Here is a 21,883-nt window from a genome sequence, read left to right as displayed (position 1 = left end):
CCATTTTGTCCAGGTCCCTGGTATAGTTACCTTTCCCCTTCTCCACATTGTTTCTCATCTGATTTCCCCCCTTCATTTTTAACACTCTTGGGAAATATTTTTTGAATTTATTATAAAGCGATCTTTAAGTCCTTATAGGTGACTTAAGGCACATTTGCAAAATGTGTAAATATATTTATATTCACTGAAATAGAGATTTGACCATGTTAAATTTTACAAAAGCATTTTTTCCTCCCAGCTGAGGGTCCCCTGAGAGAAAGAAACAAGGGGGTCCCACATCCTGACCAGTGACTGTGTTGGTCTCCACAGATTGGCAAGTTGCACAGTGAGCTGGACATGGTGAAGATGAATGTGAAAGTGATGTCCGCCATCCTGATGGAGAATGTTCCTGGGTCTGAGAACCCTGAAGACATAGAGCTTCTGCAGGTGAGACATGGTTTCAGGGACCATCAGTCCAAGTGTCTCTTAACATTGTTCTCTAAACTTGGAGCCTTGGAGATGGAAGACGCCTTGACATTGTCTTCCAGTCCATCCTCCTGGATCATCCATTGATTTCTAAACTTGGCAAAAAAAAGATGCAAGGGTGGCTTTTTCAGAAATGCAGTAGTAACTTAGACAAGCTCCTGGCCTTCTTGCAACAAATACTTTACGATCATTTACTCATTAATAGCTTGCTCATATGAGCGCTCTTATTCATCTCCAATAGTTTCAATTGCACAAACGTTGGCTCTAGATTGTGCCATTCAAGAAACATTGAGTAACTACAATGTGGTAGAAGACTCAGACATTGACTCTGTCCTGACCTTCAAAGAACTTATGTCTGGTGAACATGATGGTTTTGTAAACAACAGTTAATAAAGTGTTATAGATGCCAGGATAGAAATGTATTTATCGTATAGTGAGATGAGGGTTGGAGCGGGGAGAAAGGTGAAGAAAGGTCTAGATGGAGGCAGTACTCAGGCTGCAGGAGAAAGTGGGCAGTGCATCTGGACCGAGGAAACCATGAGCAGTTCATTGTTACTGCTGATGGCCCTCTGAGGCCTGGTTCTGTGTCTACAAATCCATGCTCTTTATTTTATCTTATTTTTTAAGAAAATATTTTTATTGATTTTTTTACAGAGAGGAAGGGAGAGGGATAGAGTTAGAAACATCAATTAACTGCCTTCTGCACACCCCCAACTGGGGATGTGCCCTCAACCAAGATATATGCCCTTGACCAGAATTGAACATGGCCAGTGCTTTATCCACTGAGCCAAACTGTTTAGGGCAATGCTCTTTACTTTTTCCCTCTAATGATTTGTTCTAATTGTCTATTCTAAGTTTTAACAAACATTTCTTGCATACTAACTTTAGAAGCACTTAGAGGAGGGGGGGAAATCATTGTCTAAATCTTTTTTCCCCTGATAAGTTAAGAACCTTATTCTATTTCTACTTTTCTCAGATTCCAATACATTTTTCTTTGCTGTCTTTCCTTTAATTTCCCAGATTGTTAGGAGAGTTGCAATTGTTAGGAGAGAGCCTTTAAAAAAAAAAAAAAAATCCACAATTGAAGGCTTTTACAGATATAACCTTGGTGACGTGGAATGTTTAACAAGCATGTTAAACTAAAATACAAAATTAAATATCCCAGTAGAAGGGTATGTGGCAGATATTTTTTTTTAAATGGTCCCCGTCCAGCCGAGACCGGTTTGGCTCAATGGATAGAGCATCGGCTTGGGGACTGAAGGGCCCGGGTTCGATTCCGGTCAGGGGCATGTACCTTGGTTGCGGGCATATCCCCAGTAGGGGGTGTGCAGGAGGCAGCTGATCGATGACTCTCTCTCATCGATGTTTCTAACTCTCTATCTCTCTCCCTTCCTCTCTGTACAAAATCAATAAAATATATTAAATAAATAAATAAATAAATAAATAAAAAATAAAATGGTCCCCGTCCATTTAAACACTGAATCCAGTTTTATAATTTATGCCGTCCTGGAGTGCACTGCAGCGCCTTTGTGTGTCAGCCTTTGGGTGCAGATGTTTGATTGAGTTTTGCAAGGTTCATGCTAATTTGTTGGTTGCTGTTTTGATGCCTGGGCTTAGGGCTGTGTGCTGCCTTGAATAGTAAAGAGACTTGGGTTATAAATCAACTTGAGAGTACTACTCAAGGCCAAACCAAGTTGAATGGGTTCTGGCATCAGACCAACCTGCTATGGAGCCTCGTGAATATGTAGCTTCATTTTTCTTTCTGTGCTTTCTGTTAAAAACACATAGAAATCAGGTGTGGGGCGTGTTCTTAAATCCTTTTGACAAATATTTGAGGGTGTTTTTTTTGTTTGTTTGTTTTTCTTGCAATCTAAGTAACCTCATAAAGCAAACAATTTCCCTACCCACTACACTTCTAACAGCTTGCCTGTGAGGTTTATTCCCCTCATTTAACCAGTTCTGACACTAATTATCTGGAGTTAGCTCAACCTAGCAGATGGAGGGCTCAGGTTCATGAGACTGCTCCTCCCCCGCTCCCCACATCAAACACTGCTTACAAGTCATAGCCCTCAGGTAACCCACACCTCTGTCTGATTTGGCTATCTGATGAAGAGATACCCAGGATGAGGTCTGGAAGGACCAGGAGCTCCTGTCTCCATAGAATTGGGGTGCACCACCTTCCCGGCACCTGGATGTGTTCAATGACCCAGAAGTCTCAGAAACCCTTAATTTATTTAGAGTTTTTTTTGTGATGTCTCCCCCCCCTCCCCCACCCCCCCAAGATTCCATTATTGATTTAATCATTTGGTCATTGGTGTTTAAAGCAATCCCAGCCCTTCTCCCCTCCTTGGAGGTCAAGGATGGAATGAAAGTTCCAACCCTCTAATCCCAGGGTTGGTCTCCTTGGCTGCAAACTCTCTTCTTTCCAAGAGTCACCTCATTAGCATAAACTCTGGATAGATTGAAAGGAGCTTGTTATAAATAACAATAGGTGCTCCTCACCCTGACCACTCAGGAAATTCCAAGGGTTTAAAACTTCTAATCTAGGAACTGGGCTTGAAGACCAAATCTATATTTTTTATTAGATCACGGAATCATACCTCAGTCTAAAAGAACTGATTAAATCTCTGGAGACCAAGGACAAGGAGTCTATCAGATACAAGATTCTTAAAAACAAAATCAGCAAAGCTAGACTATGGAGAATGTTTTCAGGAGTTCTCTCACACCTGTCCCAACTATTCAGATCAGTGAAATGCTTCAGTGAATGGAGTTTGCCACTTTCTTTTCTGCATTTAGAAAGAACCCCCACCTAATGCTAGCTCCCTGGCCTCCCCAGGTAACCCCAGGGGCTTTGGGAGGCTTTGGCATGCTCCTGGCTGGGACACTGAGGTGGAAGGCAGTGAGGACCCACTGGCATTGAGCATCTGCAGGGCATATTTTGAGGGTAGGAGGGCATCTGGGAAGAAGTGATAATACTATCAGAGGTCAACTTTGTGAGTTGTCAAACAGACATCTGTTTCTTTTTCCAAAACCAGCTAATAACCACAGTTGTTGTTTTTTTTGCTTTTGTTTTTTTAATATGTTTTTCTTGATTTTCAGAGAAAGAGGAAGGGAAAGGGAGAGATAGAAACATTGATGAGAAAGAAGCATCACATGTTTCAACATTCCCCTCTACTGGGGATTGACCTTGGACATGTGCCCTGACCAGAATTGAACCAGCAACCTCTTGGTGCATGGGAGGATGCTCAGTCCACTGAGCCACTCTGGCTGGGCTAACCACAGTTTTTGAAAGCTCACTGAAACAATAAAATTACCTCTTCTTTATTCCCCAAATCCCAGTGAAATGACAGAAGAAATATGAAACTAAGAATAAACTCCCTGGACTATCAGGAGAGAAGAGTGAGAATATTCAGTGTCCAATAATATAGGTGGGATCAGACTCAGGGAGGAACCCACAGCCTCACCCGGGCAAAAGAGACCCTTCGGGAACTTCCTGTATGGCTGTTGTTGACAAAGAAAGTGTATCCTATAGAAAAATTTTGTAAGAGTTTACTTGACACTACATTTTGAAGACATGCCCAGAAGCAAAATTGAGAAAATGCTTCAGTGAATGGAGTTTGCCACTTTCTTTTCTGCATTTAGAATGAAAGAAAGAAGAAAAAAAAAAGGGGGGGGGGAAACTAAGGGATGTACATAAAATGCATCTTATTATGCCCAGATTTCAAGATCCCCAAAGACCACCAGGGAGTCGAGTCCAATGCAAAAGCAAAGAGTCTTTATTCAAGCCTGAGCTCGGTCTCTCCATCTCTACTGACACAGCGGCAGGATGCAAAGAGCCCCAAGTTCAGAAAGTACAGCCTTTTTATAGGGCTTAGGGTAGGGTGGTGGGGTGATGCTGGGACCACTGAGTTGGCTGGTTCCAATTGGTGGGATGAGAGCCAGGGTCCATTTACGCCGGGTTACTTCCCTCTGCATTTCTATTGGCTGATTTAAGGGTGGGTTGGGTAACTGACACATTCTGTGGTTTTTCTCAGAAAGGAGTCATGTCGGGGACATAGTTATACAAGATGGATGACACAGTACAAAATGGAGTCAGTACTGCTCTGCCCTTTCACATCTGAGGTAGATTAACGAGGTGGGGAAAAGCATGGCAGGGAAATCAGTAGGACTGGATAAAGAGCAAAAATGGAGAAGCACAACTTTTTACATTGGTGGTACAGGATGGTTAATAATTAATGTTTATAATATATAGTACTGGTATTTGGGGAACAAGATAACAATGAAGGGTTCTGTGGTCTCCTGCTGTGGTGATCTTGTGCTCTGGTGCCTGAGGTTGTGCCAGTGAAGGTTCTAGAAAAGAAAGTTACTGCGACATTGCAAAGCTGTGTTATCCTAGATCAGTGGTCAGCAAACCGCGGCTCTGTTGACTAATGAGTTTGCCGACCACTGACCTAGACTCTCTAGTCCAGTAATTACAGGCTGTTGTTGTTCCTGATCGGCAAACTCATTAGTCATCAGAGCCGCAGTTTGCCTACTACTGTCCTAGGTGCATAAGAACAATACTCACTACAGACTGATTCATATGCCTTTCAGCATAATGATTATTGCTTATCTCATTTTTGATTCTTATAAATATATTTCCAGTAGGACATGATCTCATTCTTCTAGGGGAAATGGTGAACAACATAGACTGATGAACAAGAGCAGACTCAGAGATAAGGAGCCATGGGTCAAACTGTTGGACCTCAAAGGGAGGGTGGGGCTAAAAGGGAGAGATCAACCAAAGGATTTATGTGCACACATATGAGCCTAAACAGTGGTCAAAGACAATAGAGGGGTGGGACATGATTGGGGGGGATGGATTAGAATGGGGGGAGTTTGAGGACAAATATATGATACCTTAATCAATAAAGAAATTTTAAAAAAAAGAACAATAGTCAGGACTCATTCAAGGTAAAGACTGGCTTTGCTAAGGCAGCTGAAGGCCTGGGAATTGGCTGCCTGCTGTGGCCTGCCCAGCTAGGAATTTATGATCAGACTCTCCTGTGGGGTTACTTCTGGTCACTGAGCTTGTCAGGCCTGCCGTGGGTTCCCCCAGCTTGTCAGGTTAATTGCATAGCCCCCATTTTTGTTCACACTGTAAAGGAGGACAAAAACTGTCCCCCAATGAACTGAGGGGGTTGCCAAGGGGACCGGAACCTTAGCAGACAGAGGAAAAAGGACCAGTAATCCTTGGGGTTTTTAAGCATGGGAGGCAGGGAGTCTCATTCCCAGAGATGGTGATACAATAAGGCTGTTGGAATTCCCAGGAAAAATACTTATTTTCCTTCTCCTCTTGTAAGTCAGGACTGAAACACCCTATTCCTTTGTGGTTACAGAGTGAAAGGAAACTTGTGTGTGTTTTTCTACTGTTCAAACCAACACTACCCACAGGGCCCAGTTCTCCTTCACCAGCTGGAGAACTAGAGTACAAATCCGTTCTGACACTATCCAGCTGGTGTTAGCATCAGGTTCCACAGTTAAGGGCTCAGACCCACAAGACTGCCCCCACTTCTGCTGCCCATTGCTCGGCCAGGCATTCCATACTTCTGACCAACCTGCCATAATGAAAACCATGGATCCCCAAGACCTTCTCCTGGGGTTGATAATTTGCTAGAATGACTCACAGAACTCAAGGAAACATTTCTATTTACGGTTCATTTGTCAAGGGTAGTACAAGGGATGCGAATGAATAGACAAATGAAGAAGCCTAGAAGGGTTCCGAGGATGAGCGCGTCTGTCCCTGTGGGGTTGGGGTATACCACCCTCCAAGCACTTGGATGTGTTCACCAACTCAGAGGATCTCTGAACCCCATACTTGATGCATTTTTATGGAGGTTTGAGGGTTCAGAACAGGCCTCCTCCAAGTGTGCCACTTCGGCGTGTGAATTCTTTTGAACTGAAGGCCAGTCAAGACCCTGTAGACTCATGAGAAATTTTTACCTCTCCCTTAAAAAATTTAAATTAGGGGCCTTGCCCATAATAAGTCATGACTGGAGATAATGTTTTATGACCTATGTAGAGGGCAGGGCAAACATCTAATTACTGAGTATTGGCCCTTCTGACCCTGCCTTACCTAACCCTTAGCACTGAATGCCATATACACCTCATTTTAACTTTCTGTCACTGAACCTTTTGTATATGTGGGGTTCCCAGACAAACATAATTAAATTGTGTTTTTTTTCCCCCTCTTGTTAATCTGTCTCATGTTGATCTAGTTATTAGCCCAAAATAGCATCACTTCTGCTAAAGCCCATGTACTATATATGCTGTATATTTCTCATTTTAACTTTCTGTCCCTGACTTCCTCATGTACTAGTTGCAGGCGTCTTCAAACTACGGCCCGCGGGCCACATGCGGCCCGCAGAGGAGTCTGATCTGGCCCACCAGGTTTTTTGGGCAGTGAGCGCAGCTGAGGTGTTACAGTAGGAATTAGTAGTTCATATAGTCCGGCCCTCCAGCTCTCTGAGGGACCGTGATCTGGCCCCCACTTTAAAAAGTTTGAGGACCCCTGTTAGTGTGTGGTGCTCCTATTCCTAGGTATGTAACAAAATTTGGTTATTTTCTCTTGTTAGTCTGTCTCATGCAGACTTCATTGTCAGAACAGCTGAAAGAACCTTAGGGAGGTGGAGGACAGTTTCTTCCCCACGAGTTTCATCATGGAGGCATGATAATGATTAACTCTCATCTCCATCCTCTCTCCCCTTCCCAGAGGATGGAGAGAGGGACTGAAAGTTACAAGCTTCTAATCACGGTTTGGTCTTTCTGGGGACCAGCCCCCATCCTGAAGCTGTCCAGGAGCCCACCAAGAGTCCCCTCATTAGAACAAAAGATGCTCCTGTCACTTGGGGATTTAGGAACTGGAAGCAGAGATCAATATATATAGTTCTTAAAAAAATAAATAAATAAATAAAAATATATATGTATATGTATATTTTTTAAATTGATTTTTTACAGAGATGAAGGGAGAGGGATATCAATCAGCTGCCTCCTGCACATCTCCCACCAGGGATGTGCCCACAACCAGGGTACATGCTGCTGACGGGAACTGAACCTGGGACCTTTCAGTCCACAGGTCGATGCTCTAGCCACTGAGCCAAACCAATTAGGGCCCAATATATAGTCCTTATTTCACAACAGGAAGGGACTATTTAGGTGTCTAAGCTACAAGTGGAGTCTTTGATCCGTCTCCTCTTCTTCAGGCTTTATCTCCTGCTTCCCAAGTTTATTAGAGGTTGACCTTGGTCACTAGAGATGGGTGCCTTTCAAGCCCTTATGTCTTTATTGACTCTCCTATCTTTGGATCCTATTTCTAGCCTTTGAGGGTTTCGCATGCTTTCTTGAAAGTTTAGACATGCAGGTTAAAACATTTTTATATCATATCCAACTTTTTGAGGTATTTTGTTATCAGGAAGGTCTTCATGCAATTTGTTAACATTACACCCAACCTCTACACTTGGAATTGCTTCCTATTTTGTCTGTCGGTGCTTACCTTCTAGCAGCTGTTCTGTTCATTTGTAACCCATTCCATCTTATTCCTTCCATCCCAGATCCAGTGGACTTACTACTGGGAATCTCCTATCTGTTCTCAAATCCATGGGGAATAATTCCATCCTGAAGCTCTGCTAATTAATGGGGCTCCTACTCTTTGTTAAACTCTCAGGCAGTAAAACTATTCTGCAAAATAAACACCTTTCCCCACCACTATGTTGCCTTGTGGACTCTGAACTTCATTATGCAGTGGGGGTCGGGGGAGGACTGGGATTATTTTTAGTTTCCCAGTGAAGAATACAAAGATTCTGGTGAGTTAAAGAGCGTTTGCTCTAGTCACAGGAATGAAACATGACTGCATGTGTTCTTGCATTTGCTTTCTTGGCCTTGTGCACTTGGCTTTGGACCAACTTACTCTGACCTTGAATAGCTGACTTTTCCTGTTACCTCCCATTTTAGTCTTTCTTGTTTTGTCTAGCCCCAGTAGGACAATGAGAGAACAGAATGTTTTCATCTTCTGCAGAATAAAATCAGCTCAGATTTTCAAACTATGACCAGAGAAAGCCTCACTCTACCTTATTAGAGGTGTTTCAAATCATGTGATGTAAAATTTGATTCTGTAAGAGTAATTTGTAAGCAGTTGAGAAAAAAAATCCTGAAAGAAAAAATTTTTAAAAAGTCATCCTCCCATGACCACTCTTACTGTCTTTACCACTCAGAAACTAGTAAGGTATTAAAAGTAGAAGGGGCAGGAAGAGAATAACGAAATAATTTATAAGCCTACTGGAGGTCTGGTGCATGAAATCCGTCAGCCTGGCCTATGCCCTCTCTCAGTCCAGGAGCCCTTGGGGGATGTCTGACTGATGGCTTAGGCCATCCTTAGTGCTGCCAGGGAAGAGGGAAAGGCTCCCACCATCCCCGCTGTGCTCACCATCTGTGAGCCCAGCTTCTAGCTGAGCAGCCCTTCCCCTGTGGGAGCACACTGACCACCACAGGGCAGCTCCTGTGTTGAACTCTGCCCCCTAGTGGTCAGTGCACATCATAGTGACCAGTCATTCTGCCATCCGGTCGATTTGCATATTAGCCTTTTATTATATAGGATATGCATAGACCATGGACACAGACAATAGAAAGGGGAAGACCTGGGATGGAGTGGGCTAAAGAGTTAATGAAAACAAACTTTTCTGTAAGTCAAAGGTTGACAACTTTTATAGTTGGGACAGAATCAGAAGGGTCCTAATGAGCTGATCTTCTTGAGGATTATCTTGGCAATTCATTTGTCATTCACTCAGCTGGCCTTGTATAAGGCAAAAGAGACTGCAGGGCCAAGTTGGGTTGAGAGATGTTTGGTTTTAGGGTGGGGGGTAGTTTTTATTCTGAGCAGGTAGAGACATTCTTTGGGTCTCTTTCAACCTGGGTGCGGTGCCCCGGAGAGAGGAAATATGGTGTGGGCTGATAATGGGAGTAATGAAATAATATTGCATGCAGATATTATTTCTAGAGATGGCTTTCAAGTAACGCTTCTTCCTGTATTCACTTTTTCAGGGGAGATGTTCAGACACCTTTCTTTCCCTTTATATTGATTTTTTTACAGAGAGGAAGGGAGAGGGATAGAGAGTTAGAAACATCAATGAGAGAGAAACATTGATCAACTTGCCTCCTACACGCCCCCTACTGGGGATGTGCCCACAACCAAGGTACATGCCCTTGATTGGAATTGAACCTGGGACCCTTGAGTCCGCAGGCCGATGCTCTATCCACTGAGCCAAACCAGTTAGGGCTTCTTTCCCTTTATATTGAGTTGATCTAATTGAGTTTGTTTCACCACCAGTTACTCGGTGCTCTTATCAGGTTGGTGCATGTGGGATGATTCGAGTCAGAGTTGAAAGTGCAGAGAGAGCTCCTTCCTTAACTCCTGAGGAGTAGGAGCCTCTGGATGTCAGAAGAGGAAGCCATCAGTGAGCTCCTTGTTTTGCTCCAAAGACTTTTGCATTGATTGTTCAGTTCACTGTGACTTAGAAGCCTGCCTTCGCTTTGATATGGTGTGAAAGGGGGCAGTTCCAGGGGCTCCATGCTGGACAGACGCAGCAGCAGCTGTTGCTCTGTGTTTTTTGGCTCACGCCCCCTGGCTTCCCACACGCACAGCCCTGCAGGTGCCTGCCGTGGGGAGCGTCTGACTCGTCCTTTTGGTCCGTGGCGCTTGATCTGCACCGTTTCCAGGTGGCTTGGCCCTCCTCGGAGACAGACATCAATGGCACAGATCAGAGTGGGCTGGCGTTTGAAGAGGTTTGGCGCACTCTGCCTTGCGAACCTGCTGAGAGATGTGGTGTTCCTTTCATGTTTCCTTTCTGTCTGTGTCCAGAGGGCAGAGGGAGGATCTTCGCGTGATGGGGGCTATTGATGTTGGTTGCAAATTCATTTCAGATTAATGACTACTTTTTTTTTTGTCTCGGGCCTCTAATAGCCACTGGAGTCCCTTGATCTTGACATTGCTCTAGCAAGGCTGCCAGGGAGCGAGGAGAATAATTTCTGTGCACGCCCAAACACAAGAACAAAGGCGCAGTCCTCATTCATCAGGGGATTGTGTTAAATGCTATTCCGAGTCCTTGCCTTTGCATAATATTGGGTCCTGGTCGTGGTGTGAACATTACAGGAGGGTACTAGTTATCTAGTTAAGCTTCTAGTGATCCCTCCTTATGCAACCATCATGCATTTCTTGACTCCCCACTGTATGCCAGACACTGGAGTATTCCAATTATTTCCTATTTTTTTAAATATATTTTATTGATTTTTTTTACAGAGAGGAAGAGAGAGGGATAGAGAGTTAGAAACATCGACGAGAGAGGATCACCGATCAGCTGCCTCTTGCACAGCCCCTACTGGGGATGTGCCCGCAACCAAGGTACATGCCCTTGACTGGAATCGAACCCAGGACCCTTCAGTCCGCAGGCCTATGCTCTATCCATTGTACCAAACTAGTTTCAGCCAATTATTTCCTATTTTTACAACCACCGAACCAGATAGTTGGTTATCTTTGTCTTATAGATTTAAAAACAAACAAAAAAAACACCAAAAAACCCTGAAACTAAAATGTAACTAAATTCCATGTCAGGTCTGTGTATGCGAGAGGCCTTTGGCCTACTGAGTCTAAAGACTCTTCTCTTTCATTCCAGTGGCCATAAGTGAGCCCAGCTCAGCTTACATTGAGTCTGCGGGTGCTTTCAGGGTATAATGCAGAGTGGGGTCCTTCTGACAGAGAACAAAGGGCCCGCAGATCAGAAAATATTGTAATACCTGGACCTGTAAGGGAAAAAGTTGGTTAGCACAGCTGAGAGTGGCCAAGCCTTTATTTAGCAAATAGGACTATTTTCTGGCTGCGTGTTGCAGGTGTAAAACCCAGAATCTGGCCCCGATCTGTCCGTCTCGCTTTTCACCACGGCTTTTCACTTCCCTTTGTCTTGCACATATTTTTGTTATGATTTTGTGGAGAGCAGTGGCTTTTCCCTCGGAGTCTAAATGGCAGCTGGTAATGGTTTGATTTATTTATTTAGAGATTTCCTGTCAGAGCCTTGTAATAGATTGTTTGAGACTCTAAATGGTTCCATGAAGTGTCAGTTTTTCAACGGGTCTTTCTTGAGGGGGAAAATATCAGATAATGTAACAGTGCGATGACTTAGCAAGTCCCGCCGCTTTCATTTTGAAACGGGAAACATCCCTGTGTGTTTGTGTGATGTTAGTAGTCTATTGGCAGATTCCAGCCAAGGTGGATTTGAAGGAGTATTACTGTCAGCGTTACACTTCTAGGGATTACTTGGAGGTTAGCCTGGGAGGAGGTCAGTTGCAAGGCAGTAGTTTGCAAATGTCAGTGTGTATAAGAAACACTTCTGATGCTTCTTTTTTTTTTTTTTTAAATATGTGTATATATAAAATTTTTAAGTGTGTGTGTGTGTGTGTGTGTGTGTGTATATATATATATATATATATATATATATATATATATATAATTGATTTTTCACAGAGAGGAAGGAAGAGGGACAGAGAGCTAGAAACGTCAATGAGAGAGAAACATCGACCAGCTGCCTCCTGCACACCCCCCACCGGGGATATGCTCACAGCCAAGGTACATGCCCTTGATTGGAATCGAACCCAGGACCCTTCAGTCCACAGGCCGACACTCTAACAACTGAGCCAAACCGGTTTTGGCCTGATGCTTCTTAAAAAAAAAAAAAAAAAAAAAAAAAAGCTGAAGCCGGTTTGGTTCAGTGGATAGAGCATCGGTCTGCGGACTGAAAGGTCCCTTTGATTCCGGTCAAGGGCATGGGTACATAGGTTGCGGGCACATCCCTAGTAGGGGGTGTGTAGGAGGCAGCTGGTCGATGTTTCTCTCTCATCGAAGTTTCTAGCTCTCTATCCCTCTCCTTTCCTCTCTGTAAAAAATCAATAAAATATATATATTTTTTTTAAAAAAGGTAGATTCCCAGCCCCTCAGCCCCAGTTGTAGACTCACTGTAGGCTTCTGAGGCTTGCTGCTGGGATTCTAGGTCATTCGAATAAAGATATTATCCAGGACTCCTTTTAAAATTCTGATTCCATTCATCTTGGAATGTGATGCTGTAACTGTAATTTAAAGGTTTTAAATGTTTTTTTAAGTAAAACAGAATGGGAAAACCACGTTGCTGTAAATGTTGAACTACTTTCTGTCACTGTCTCTGAGAATGACCTATTTTCTGTTGTATGTTGTATGTTGTGGCTACAGAATTCCTCCTCATGCACATTTCATTTTACTTTATTTCTTTCCTTTTTGTTGAATTTATTGGGGTGACTCTGGCTAACAAAATTATACAGGTTTCAAGTGCCCAACTGTACAACACACCATATGTGCACTGTATTGTGTGTTCATCACCCCAAGTGGAGTCTCCATCCATCACCATTTATCCCCCTCTTACTCTCCCCTACCTCCCTCATTCTCCTCATTTTTATTTAAATGTCAGCTCTTGAAACAGACGTGGCCAGTAGTATAATTTTCATTTATCAAATGAGAAAATCAAGATTTAAAAAACAAGTGATTCCTGATTGTCCTCCCCCACCTCCCCCCCGCCAATAGTACAGCTAATAAGCAGTCCATCCAGAAGTCCCAAATTCTGCTTCTAATTTCAAGTCCTGTGTTCCATGCAGGCCACCAATTTGTCTTCATGACACCTGTTCTGATTTTTTAGAGGAAAATATCACTTATAATTCACTGTGTTCTCATAGGAAGGATGAGCTATCTGTAATTAAATATTTGGTAATCTCCTGTCGGTGACTCAAGGTGGAGGGAGGTGGTCACAGGTGTATACAGATTGATGAATCAGTTCTCTTTCTAGAACATTCCTAAGCATAGAAGAAGAAAGCTCTCTCCTCTCTTTGACAGAAACTTTACAAGACGGGTCGGGAGATGCAGGAGCGAATCATGGACCTGCTCGTGGTGGTGGAGAATGAAGACGTAACTATTGAGCTCATCCAAGTGAATGAGGATCTGAATAACGCCATCCTTGGCTACGAGAGGTGAGCAGACGGTGCAGTCTCTCCATCACTCCTCCAAGTCTGGTTTCACCACCAGTTACTCAGCGTTCTTATTAGAGGGCCTACAAGGTAAACACTCAGGAAAATCAAGAACAGGTTCAGGACAAGGCCGCCTTCCTCCCAAGATAGGGATCTCGGTCCTGGCCCTGTGGGAGCCTGTGATGTGGCCTTCGAGAATGAGCCGTGCTGGGAGCGCTGTGGGGCATCGGGGCTGCATAAACCTCTAACCTGTGAGCGGGCCCTGGACTCTGTCACCTAATGCTGTCTGCACTGAGCACCTCCTAGGCTCTGGGATAGATGAGTGCTGTAAACAAAGTCTCAGGGAATGTGAAGTTGACCTTGAGTTTGGGATGGAGAAGAACAGGGGAAGGAAAGGGGAGAATTTCTTTCTTTCTTTTTTTTAAGATTAAGTCTAAATTCTTTTTTTTTTTTTTTAATATGTTTTATTGATTTTTTTACAGAGAGGAAGAGAGAGGGATAGAGAGTTAGAAACATCGATGAGAGAGAAACATTGACCAGCTGCTTCCTGCACACTCCCTACTGGGGATGTGCCCGCAACTAAGGTACATGCCCTTGACTGGAATCGAACCCGGGACCCTTGAGTTCACAGGCTGACGCTTTATCCACTGAGCCAAACTGGTTTTGGTGGGAAAATATTATTTTTTAAAATATATTTTTATTGATTTTGTACAGAGACGAAGGGAGAGAGATTGAGAGTTAGAAACATCGATGAGAGAGAGTCATTGATCAGCTACCTCTTGCACACCCCCTACTGGGGATATGCCTGCAACCAAGGTACATGCCCTTGACCGGAATCGAACCCGGGACCTTTCAGTCCCCAAGCCGACGCTCTATTCATTGAGCCAAACCGGTTTTGGCAGTGGGAGAATATTTTATGTGGAGAAAAATAGTCTATGAAAAACCAGAGCAGCCAATGAGGAAATTTTTAATGTGAACATATAAAAATAGTCATGCAAATAAGGAAATGGAACTGGACCTGTGAAGGGTGTTCACACTCGTCACTAACGAGCCTACAAGAAGCCAGTGGCAGAAGTCGACAGGAGAAAAATCACATGTGTTTCAGAAAGGGAGAAATTTTTAAAACCAAGTGCATAGTCCAATGAGTTGGAAGCTTTTCATCTTTCAAGTGTTTAGGTTCACAGAGTTGATGTGTCATACTATTCATTCCATGTTTCTACAGCCACTCTTAGCTTGCAAAGCATTTCCACATCCATCCACCTGTATTATCTACTGACATCTTGCCCCTGAAAAAAAAAAAAAAAAAAACTTTCTGAAATAAGGATCAGGAAATCATATCCATGGTCATATGACTACTTGATAATAATGCTGGTACTTGAACCTTGCGCGACTACCTTCAACTTTTACTATTTTTTCAAGGCCATTACTTTGTTTATTTATTTAACTATTCCTCCTTTACCCCCAGTGTATGAGCAGTATAAAATTTTAAAATGTTATAAAAGCTCAATATTGTTAGTAGGTATCAAGATGTCTTATAAAAATGAAGATAGTGAAAATATGATAAATGCATTTAAATTTTCAGTGGAAAATTATAATGGCAAAATTGGAACACCTTAAGTAATTGGGAATAATAAGAAAAGTTAAATATGTGGTACATTCATAAAGTAAAATATGCAGCCACTAAAAATTGAACTTCTGAGTAATTAGAAAAATGCTTGCCAAGTATTGAATTAGGATGCAGAAAACTGTAAAGTATAATTCCAATTAAGTTTGAAATAGATTAGCCTTCAGGAAAATATACTGGGAGGAAAGACATCGTAATATTAAGGACAGTTTCTAGGTGACAGAAATGATTAGGAGCCTCTTCTAGTGGATGGAATTTTATTATTTTTAATACTTTTCCATATTCTTGCTGTTTTCTCCAAGGGCATCATTCATTACCTCTATACTAACCAGAAAAAGGTGATTAAAGTATTTTACTGGGAATTGAGTGGTGATGAAGCTCATGGTCTTTGTCCCTAAATATTTGTATATTAATAATATGCTAAGTTTTGTAGCATTTTCATGTGCATTTCCCCCCCAATATTTCCATGTTGCTAATTCAAACAGGTTTACTCGAAACCAACAAAGGATTTTGGAGCAAAATAATCCGAGGGAAGACACCAATGTAAGTGAATAGAAATGTTTTAAAATACACAATTGGACAGTTTACAAACTGTATGGAGCAAGGCTTATGTTAAAATAAGCCTTAGAAAAGGAGACTCATTCCTTAACAGTTGGGGTGGTTTTGGTGGTATACAGTACTTGCCTCAATAACTTGATGTCAAGTTATTAATGAGAGGTCATTAAAAGATACTCTAATTAAGCAGGAACCCATGTAGAGGGTGAGATGTGATTGGTACTCATTGTTGTCTATGGAATGGATCCAAATAGGATCTTCTTTTCTCCAAAGGAAAGATTCCAGGGAGAAAGCCTAAGTGATAAATGACCTGCCAGAGTTTATTTATTTATTTATTATATTTGTGTTTGCTTTATTTTCAGACTGCCACTGAACCTTCTGCCCCATCCTGTGATCTTCTTGACCTAAGTCCCAGCACTCCGAATCATAGGGCTACTCTGGAAGAGGTCAATGCCATGAATGCTCAGCTTTCAGACTTAAGTAAGGAGCAAATTATTTTGGAGCAAAATAATCAGAGGGAAGCATGCAGGTCTTTTAGGCCAGCAGAAGAGCGTAAGGCGAAACAGATCTCCTTTGTTTCATGATGAAATGCAACCAGAAAAGGACTGGCATTAGTTTGAATAGCAGGACTATATCAGGAGATGTAATTACTTCTTGGCCAATGGTTGTTGGGTTCTACCCAGCACAGGAAAGGGATGTGACGGGCGGAGGAGGTCCTGGAAACTCATCCCACTGGCTTAGAATCTCCTGGCATTCCCATGGCTGCTTTGTAGAGGTTGTTCAATTCCTTGGCCGGTACTTAAGTCTACTCTGAACCCACACATTATTGTCTTTGGGTTTCTCTGCCATACTACAGCATCAGATAAGGGAGTATTTGATGTAGAGGAATTCAGGAATTGGGAGGCCTTATCTACACAGTGGCAAAATGTAGAGGAGGAAACAGGCTTTTGAGTCAGAGGAGAGTCCAAGTTGAAATCCCAGTTCTGCCACCTCTTAGTCACCTAACATCTGAGACTTTCCTACCCTTATCAAGTCAGAGCAATAGTTATGTTAATGGGTTTCTGTGAAGGTAAAGAAATAATGTTTATAAAGTGAAATGTTTGCTTGGGGTTACCTATCTTATTTGTTATGTCCTACTAGTCTATCAAAAAAAACCTGGGTAAATTATAAAATAAGGATTATAAAAAATGCTGATGTCCAGAAGTTTTTGCCAAACTGAAATCCGTTTGTTTTCCTATATTAGGAGGTGTTTTTTTCCAGAGTCAGAATATTTGGTATGACTGAATTTGTGGTTTTCCTGTAACTTCCTTCATTTCTGAAATGCTGACTGCTGGCTTGCTAGAGCAGTGGGATGTGTGGAGTCTATTTCATTAAAGAGTTTTCTTACATTTTTATCAGGCATTTTCCGGGGGCAAGGAGGCGGGGGATAGTTATTCTCTTTGGGGTGTCTCACTTAAGATGGGAAGTTAGGAATTTGGGGAGGTCAGGGTAGAGCTCTGAATATACAGCTGATTTTTACTTTGGAAGTTGGCAGAACAAGACATGCAAAATCTCCTTCCTTCCTGATGAGCTTGGGATTTTAGAAAACCCAGCACATTAACATTTGTTACTTTCTCAACAATCTCTCCTTGTGGCAGGGAATTTCTCTCTTCCCAGTTACCCTAAAAGAGGCCCTTTAATTTCTGTTTGAGGAAGTTCTATAATTTTATGGTGACAGAAATCTCTCTCTCCTCTTCCCATCCTTCCTCTCCCCCCCCCCCCCCCCCCCATGGAAAAGCCAATAGAACAAATTACTAACAAAATGTTTTCTAGCCAAATAACATGTCATTTAAAAATATATATATTATTATTGTTTTTTTTCAGAAAGGGATAGAGAGTTAGAAACATCCCCTACTGGGGACATGCCCGCAACTAAGGTACATGCCCTTGACAGGAATCGAACAGTCCGCAGGCTGACGCTGTTTCCACTGAGCCAAACTTGTTTTGGCAACATGTCCATTTTGTGTCCTAGGTTTCAGCTCTCCAACTCCTGTGATAATGAACAGCTTGCAGCCCAGTCCTCACCCACAAATGGATCTGCTAGCCTTGGAAAACACAGGCACAGCCATGTAAGTATATCCGTCATACTCCAGAACCCGCACCACCTCCTTCTGACGCCTCATACTCCAGAAAGCATGACATGGTAGGAAAACCAGAGACTTGGGAATCAGACAGACCTGAGTCGGGATCTCAGCATGCTGCTTCCTACTAGCTCTGTGACTTTGGATATGATACTTACCCAGCATAAGCCTTCCATTTCTTCTAAGAATACTTCCTAGGATCTTACGAAGATTCTGTGAGATGCTGTTTGTACCTCCTAATATGGCACTTGGTAGGTCATAAGCCTTCAATGAATTGTCTCTATCTGTTCCTGTTTTAAATTGGTAACAGGAAGTAGAGGAAATACGATGACAGAGGAAGGAGAAGGGAAATGAGGTTCAGAATCGTGAAGAGTCATGGCCACACCAGTAACCAAGGACTTGCTATGAGCCAGGTGCTTTGCTAAGCTGTTTTTGTTCATTTCATTTAATTTTTGCCAAAGTTCTTGTGTCAATGCTGTTACCATTATTCTCATTTTATGGGAGGAAAGGCTGAAACTTAGGGAATAGAACTTATCCCAGTTCATATGCTATTAAATAGCAGTTCTAGCTAATAGCTGCTTATCTTACTCTGTGATCTCATGGGTCTTCTTATGCATGAAGATCACTTGGGTGGCTCTGACCACCAGAAATTCTGATTCAGCAGAGGAGACAAAATAAACCATCCTAATGTCTTATGGTCTTGAGATTTTTCCCTGTGTTTGCAGTATAATGTGTTCATCACAGAACAAAAGAGTGCTGAAATTTTTCATAACAGAAAGGATCAAAACAGTGATGAAGGGATAAAGTCATAGGTCGTATTTATAGCCCACTTACCATCAGGTAATAGGCTAAGAAGAATAAGAAATGCCCATTAGCCAAAACTGGTTTGGCTCAGTGGCTAGCATGTCAGCCTACGACTGAAAGGTCCAAAGTTCGATTCCAGTCAAGGGCATGTACCTTGGTTGCAGGCACATCCCCGGTAGGGGATGTGTGGATGTGCAAGGAGGCAGCTGGTTGATGTTTCTCTCTCATCCTTGTTTCTAGCTCTCTATCCATCTCCCTTTCTCTATGTAAAAAAATCAATAAAATATATTTTTTAAATGCCCATTAATTTCTTAGAAGTGCTCTCAAAAGGCCTGAGGTAGGTACCCTATCATTCTCATTTTACAAATGAAGAAAATAAGGTTATCCAACTAGTGCATACATGGGAGGGGCCTGATTTGAGTGCCTGCTCTCTTTTTTTTTTTGGTCTGTGCTTTAATTTTAAAAATCTCCTTATGATAAAATTGACACTCATCCCTTCTTAATGTACAGTTCTAGGAACTTTAACATATCTATTGATTTATGTAACATCACCAAAATAACTAACTCCCTTGTGTCTTAGTTCTTGAAAAGATCGTGTAAAATTGGTGTTCGCTTCATCTATTTTGAAGCTCTGTTATTAAGTGCATATGCATTTAGGATTGTCACATTTTCTTGGTGAATTGACCCTTTTATCATTATGTAATGTCCCCCTTGTCCCTTGTAATGTTCTTTGCCCTGACATCTACTTTGATATTAATACGGCCACTCTAGCTTTCTCTCAATTGGTGTTTGCTTGCATCGTATATCTTGTTCCATCTTTGTACTTTTAACTGTATCAAAATATTTGAAGTGAGTTTATTGTAGATAGCGAATGCTTGTATCATGCATTTTTATGTATTCTTATAATTCCTGACTTTAATTGGTGTGGTTAAACCATTTCTATTTAATGTAATTATGTGTTTGGAATAAGATCTATGATTATGTAATGTTTTCTTTGACCCCCCCCCCCTTCCCCCCCCCCCCCCCCCCCCCCCCCGGCTCCTCTGTTTCCTGCATACTTTGAATTATTTGGATATTTTTTTCAACATTCCATTTTACCATTGTGATTTTGACTGTATTTTTGTATAGTTTCTATATGGGGCAGGAACTGATTACTCTAGGGATTGCAATATACATAACTTTTAAGTCTACTTAGAAACAGTATTTGATCATTTGGAGGGAAATGTGGAAGTCTTGTGACCATATAGATCCCCCATTTAAATTATAGTTATCATAGATATGACATACATATACATTGGAGTTAAAAACTACCACTAGACAATAGAATTTTGCTTGCAACCCACAAATACAGGGTATCCCAAAAATTGTATACACTCTTTGAATCATTATTAACTCCAATGGGTTAAATCTGAAAAAAAGGAAATATCAAATGAACTATCAGCTGTTAGTGTGTATACATTTTTTGAGGGCACCCTGTATATCTCAAAGAACTCAGAAAGAGACAAATAGTCTATTATATTTATGTAATATTTACCATTTCTGTTTCTCCTTTATTTTCTCCCAGGATAATTTCCCTTCTGTCTGTAGAATTTCCTTTAGCCATTCTTTTAGAGCAGGTTTATCAGAAGCAAAAATTTTAGTGTTATTTCACTTGAGTATGTCTTTATTGCATATTTGTTCCTAAAGGATATTTTCACTGGATATAGAATTCTGGGTTAGCAGTTCATTTTTCCCTCAGCAGTTTTTAAACATTGTTCTACTGGCTTACAGCCTAAATGTTCATTCAAATTGTTGTCCCCTATAGATTCTGTGTTTTCTCTGACTATGCGTTCAATAATTTTCCCCCCTAACTTTGCATAGTTAGATTATGATGTGTCTAGGCATGGATTTTAGTTTATGTTCTTTTTGGTTTGCTGAGTGTATTAGTTTCCTGTGGCTACCATTAAAAAAAGTGACCACAAATTCAGTGGAACTTATTTTCTCATAGCTCTGGAAGCTAAAAGTCTAAGATTCAGCAGGAGCACACACCCCTTGGGGCTGCCTTCTTTGGCATGTCGCTGCATCACTCCATTTTATGCCTCCACCTTCACATTGCCATTTTCTCTAGAAGTCCCACTGCTTGTCTTTCAAGCTCACTTATCTTTGGATTCAGGGCCCATTTGAATACCACAGGATGGTATTGTCATTTCAAAATCTTTAACTTAAATACATCTGCAAAGACCCTTTTTCCAAATAAGGTAACATTCTTAGGTTCCAGGAATTAGAACAAGGACATATGTTTTTGGGAGCCATCATTCAACTTATTCTGCTGAATTTTTGACTCTGTGAGTTTATGTCTATCAACAAAATTGTGAAGTCTTCAGCCTTTATCATTTGAAATACTTCAGTTACCTTTTCAACACTACACATTTTCTGCTGTCCTTCTGGGACTCTTGTTGACACAAATCTTAGATCTGTTGTCATTGTCTCATAGATTCCCTAGGGTCTGTTCATTGCTTTTCTCCCTTTTATTTTTTTTCCTGTTTTTTAGATTGGATAATTTCTATAGATCCATGTTCAAGTTCACTGATTATTTCCTCTGTCATCCCTATATGTTGTTGAGCTCATTCCATAGTGATTGTTAAATTTCACTTATTGTATTTTTCAATTCTAAAATTACCATTCGACTCTTCACATCTTGTGTTTCTTTGCTCAGGTTTCTGTTTCCTTTTTTTTTTTTTCCCCCAAGAGAGCAATTGCTTGTTGAAGCATTTGTAGCAAGAGCTGCTTTAAAATCTCAGATCATTTCAGCACCTGTGTCCTTGTGCTATCAGCGTCTGTCGATTTGACTTTTCTCTTGCCACTTGAAATGCTTCCAGTTCTTCAAGTGCCTACTAAGTTTGGATTGTATATTGGATTTTTTTAATGTTCTGAGATACTTGCTCTTACTTAAATGCTATCGAGAATGTTGATACATACTTTGATATCAGTAGGCAGACAGCCTTGTTAGTTTCATGCCACAGTTTTAAGCTGCCCTCTGCATGCTGTGGTTCCCATGCGGCTAAGCTTTTCAAGCCTTTGCAGAGCTGTTCAGCGCTGCCTCACCTGTGCCTCGCTCAGCGGTCAGCCTGAGGTCTGGACAGCAGGCTGTGTCCAGTTCTCATTACCTTTGGCATCCTGCCTGGGAACAGATCCACAGAGTTACAGATCAGAGGGAGAGCCCAGGAATTCACAAACAACTTGGAGTTTGTTTTTCCAAATATGT

General features: G+C 41.7%; 1 protein-coding gene across 10 annotated transcripts in view; it reads left to right on the top strand.

Annotated features, from left to right (window-relative positions):
- TOM1L1 (target of myb1 like 1 membrane trafficking protein) overlaps positions 1-21,883 on the top strand; it is a 44,611-nt gene that overhangs the window by 14,635 nt on the left and 8,093 nt on the right. For all 10 annotated transcript variants that reach the window (XR_004990758.2, XR_004990760.2, XR_004990759.2 and 7 more), the window contains 5 exons: positions 310-426; positions 13,406-13,539; positions 15,646-15,703; positions 16,078-16,195; positions 17,727-17,823. Coding sequence is in view for 6 of the 10 variants with exons in the window: in XM_036454180.2 (XP_036310073.1) it covers positions 310-426; positions 13,406-13,539; positions 15,646-15,703; positions 16,078-16,195; positions 17,727-17,823 (524 nt within the window). In the remaining 4 variants the exon portion in view is untranslated. The remainder of the gene's footprint in view (positions 1-309; positions 427-13,405; positions 13,540-15,645; positions 15,704-16,077; positions 16,196-17,726; positions 17,824-21,883) is intronic.

The sequence above is a fragment of the Pipistrellus kuhlii genome, unplaced genomic scaffold (genome assembly GCF_014108245.1).
Source record: "Pipistrellus kuhlii isolate mPipKuh1 unplaced genomic scaffold, mPipKuh1.p scaffold_m20_p_28, whole genome shotgun sequence".
Classification (NCBI taxonomy): Eukaryota; Metazoa; Chordata; class Mammalia; order Chiroptera; family Vespertilionidae; genus Pipistrellus; species Pipistrellus kuhlii.
The sequence above is the reverse complement of the archived record's forward strand: the minus strand, read 5'-3'. Positions and strand labels throughout refer to the sequence as shown.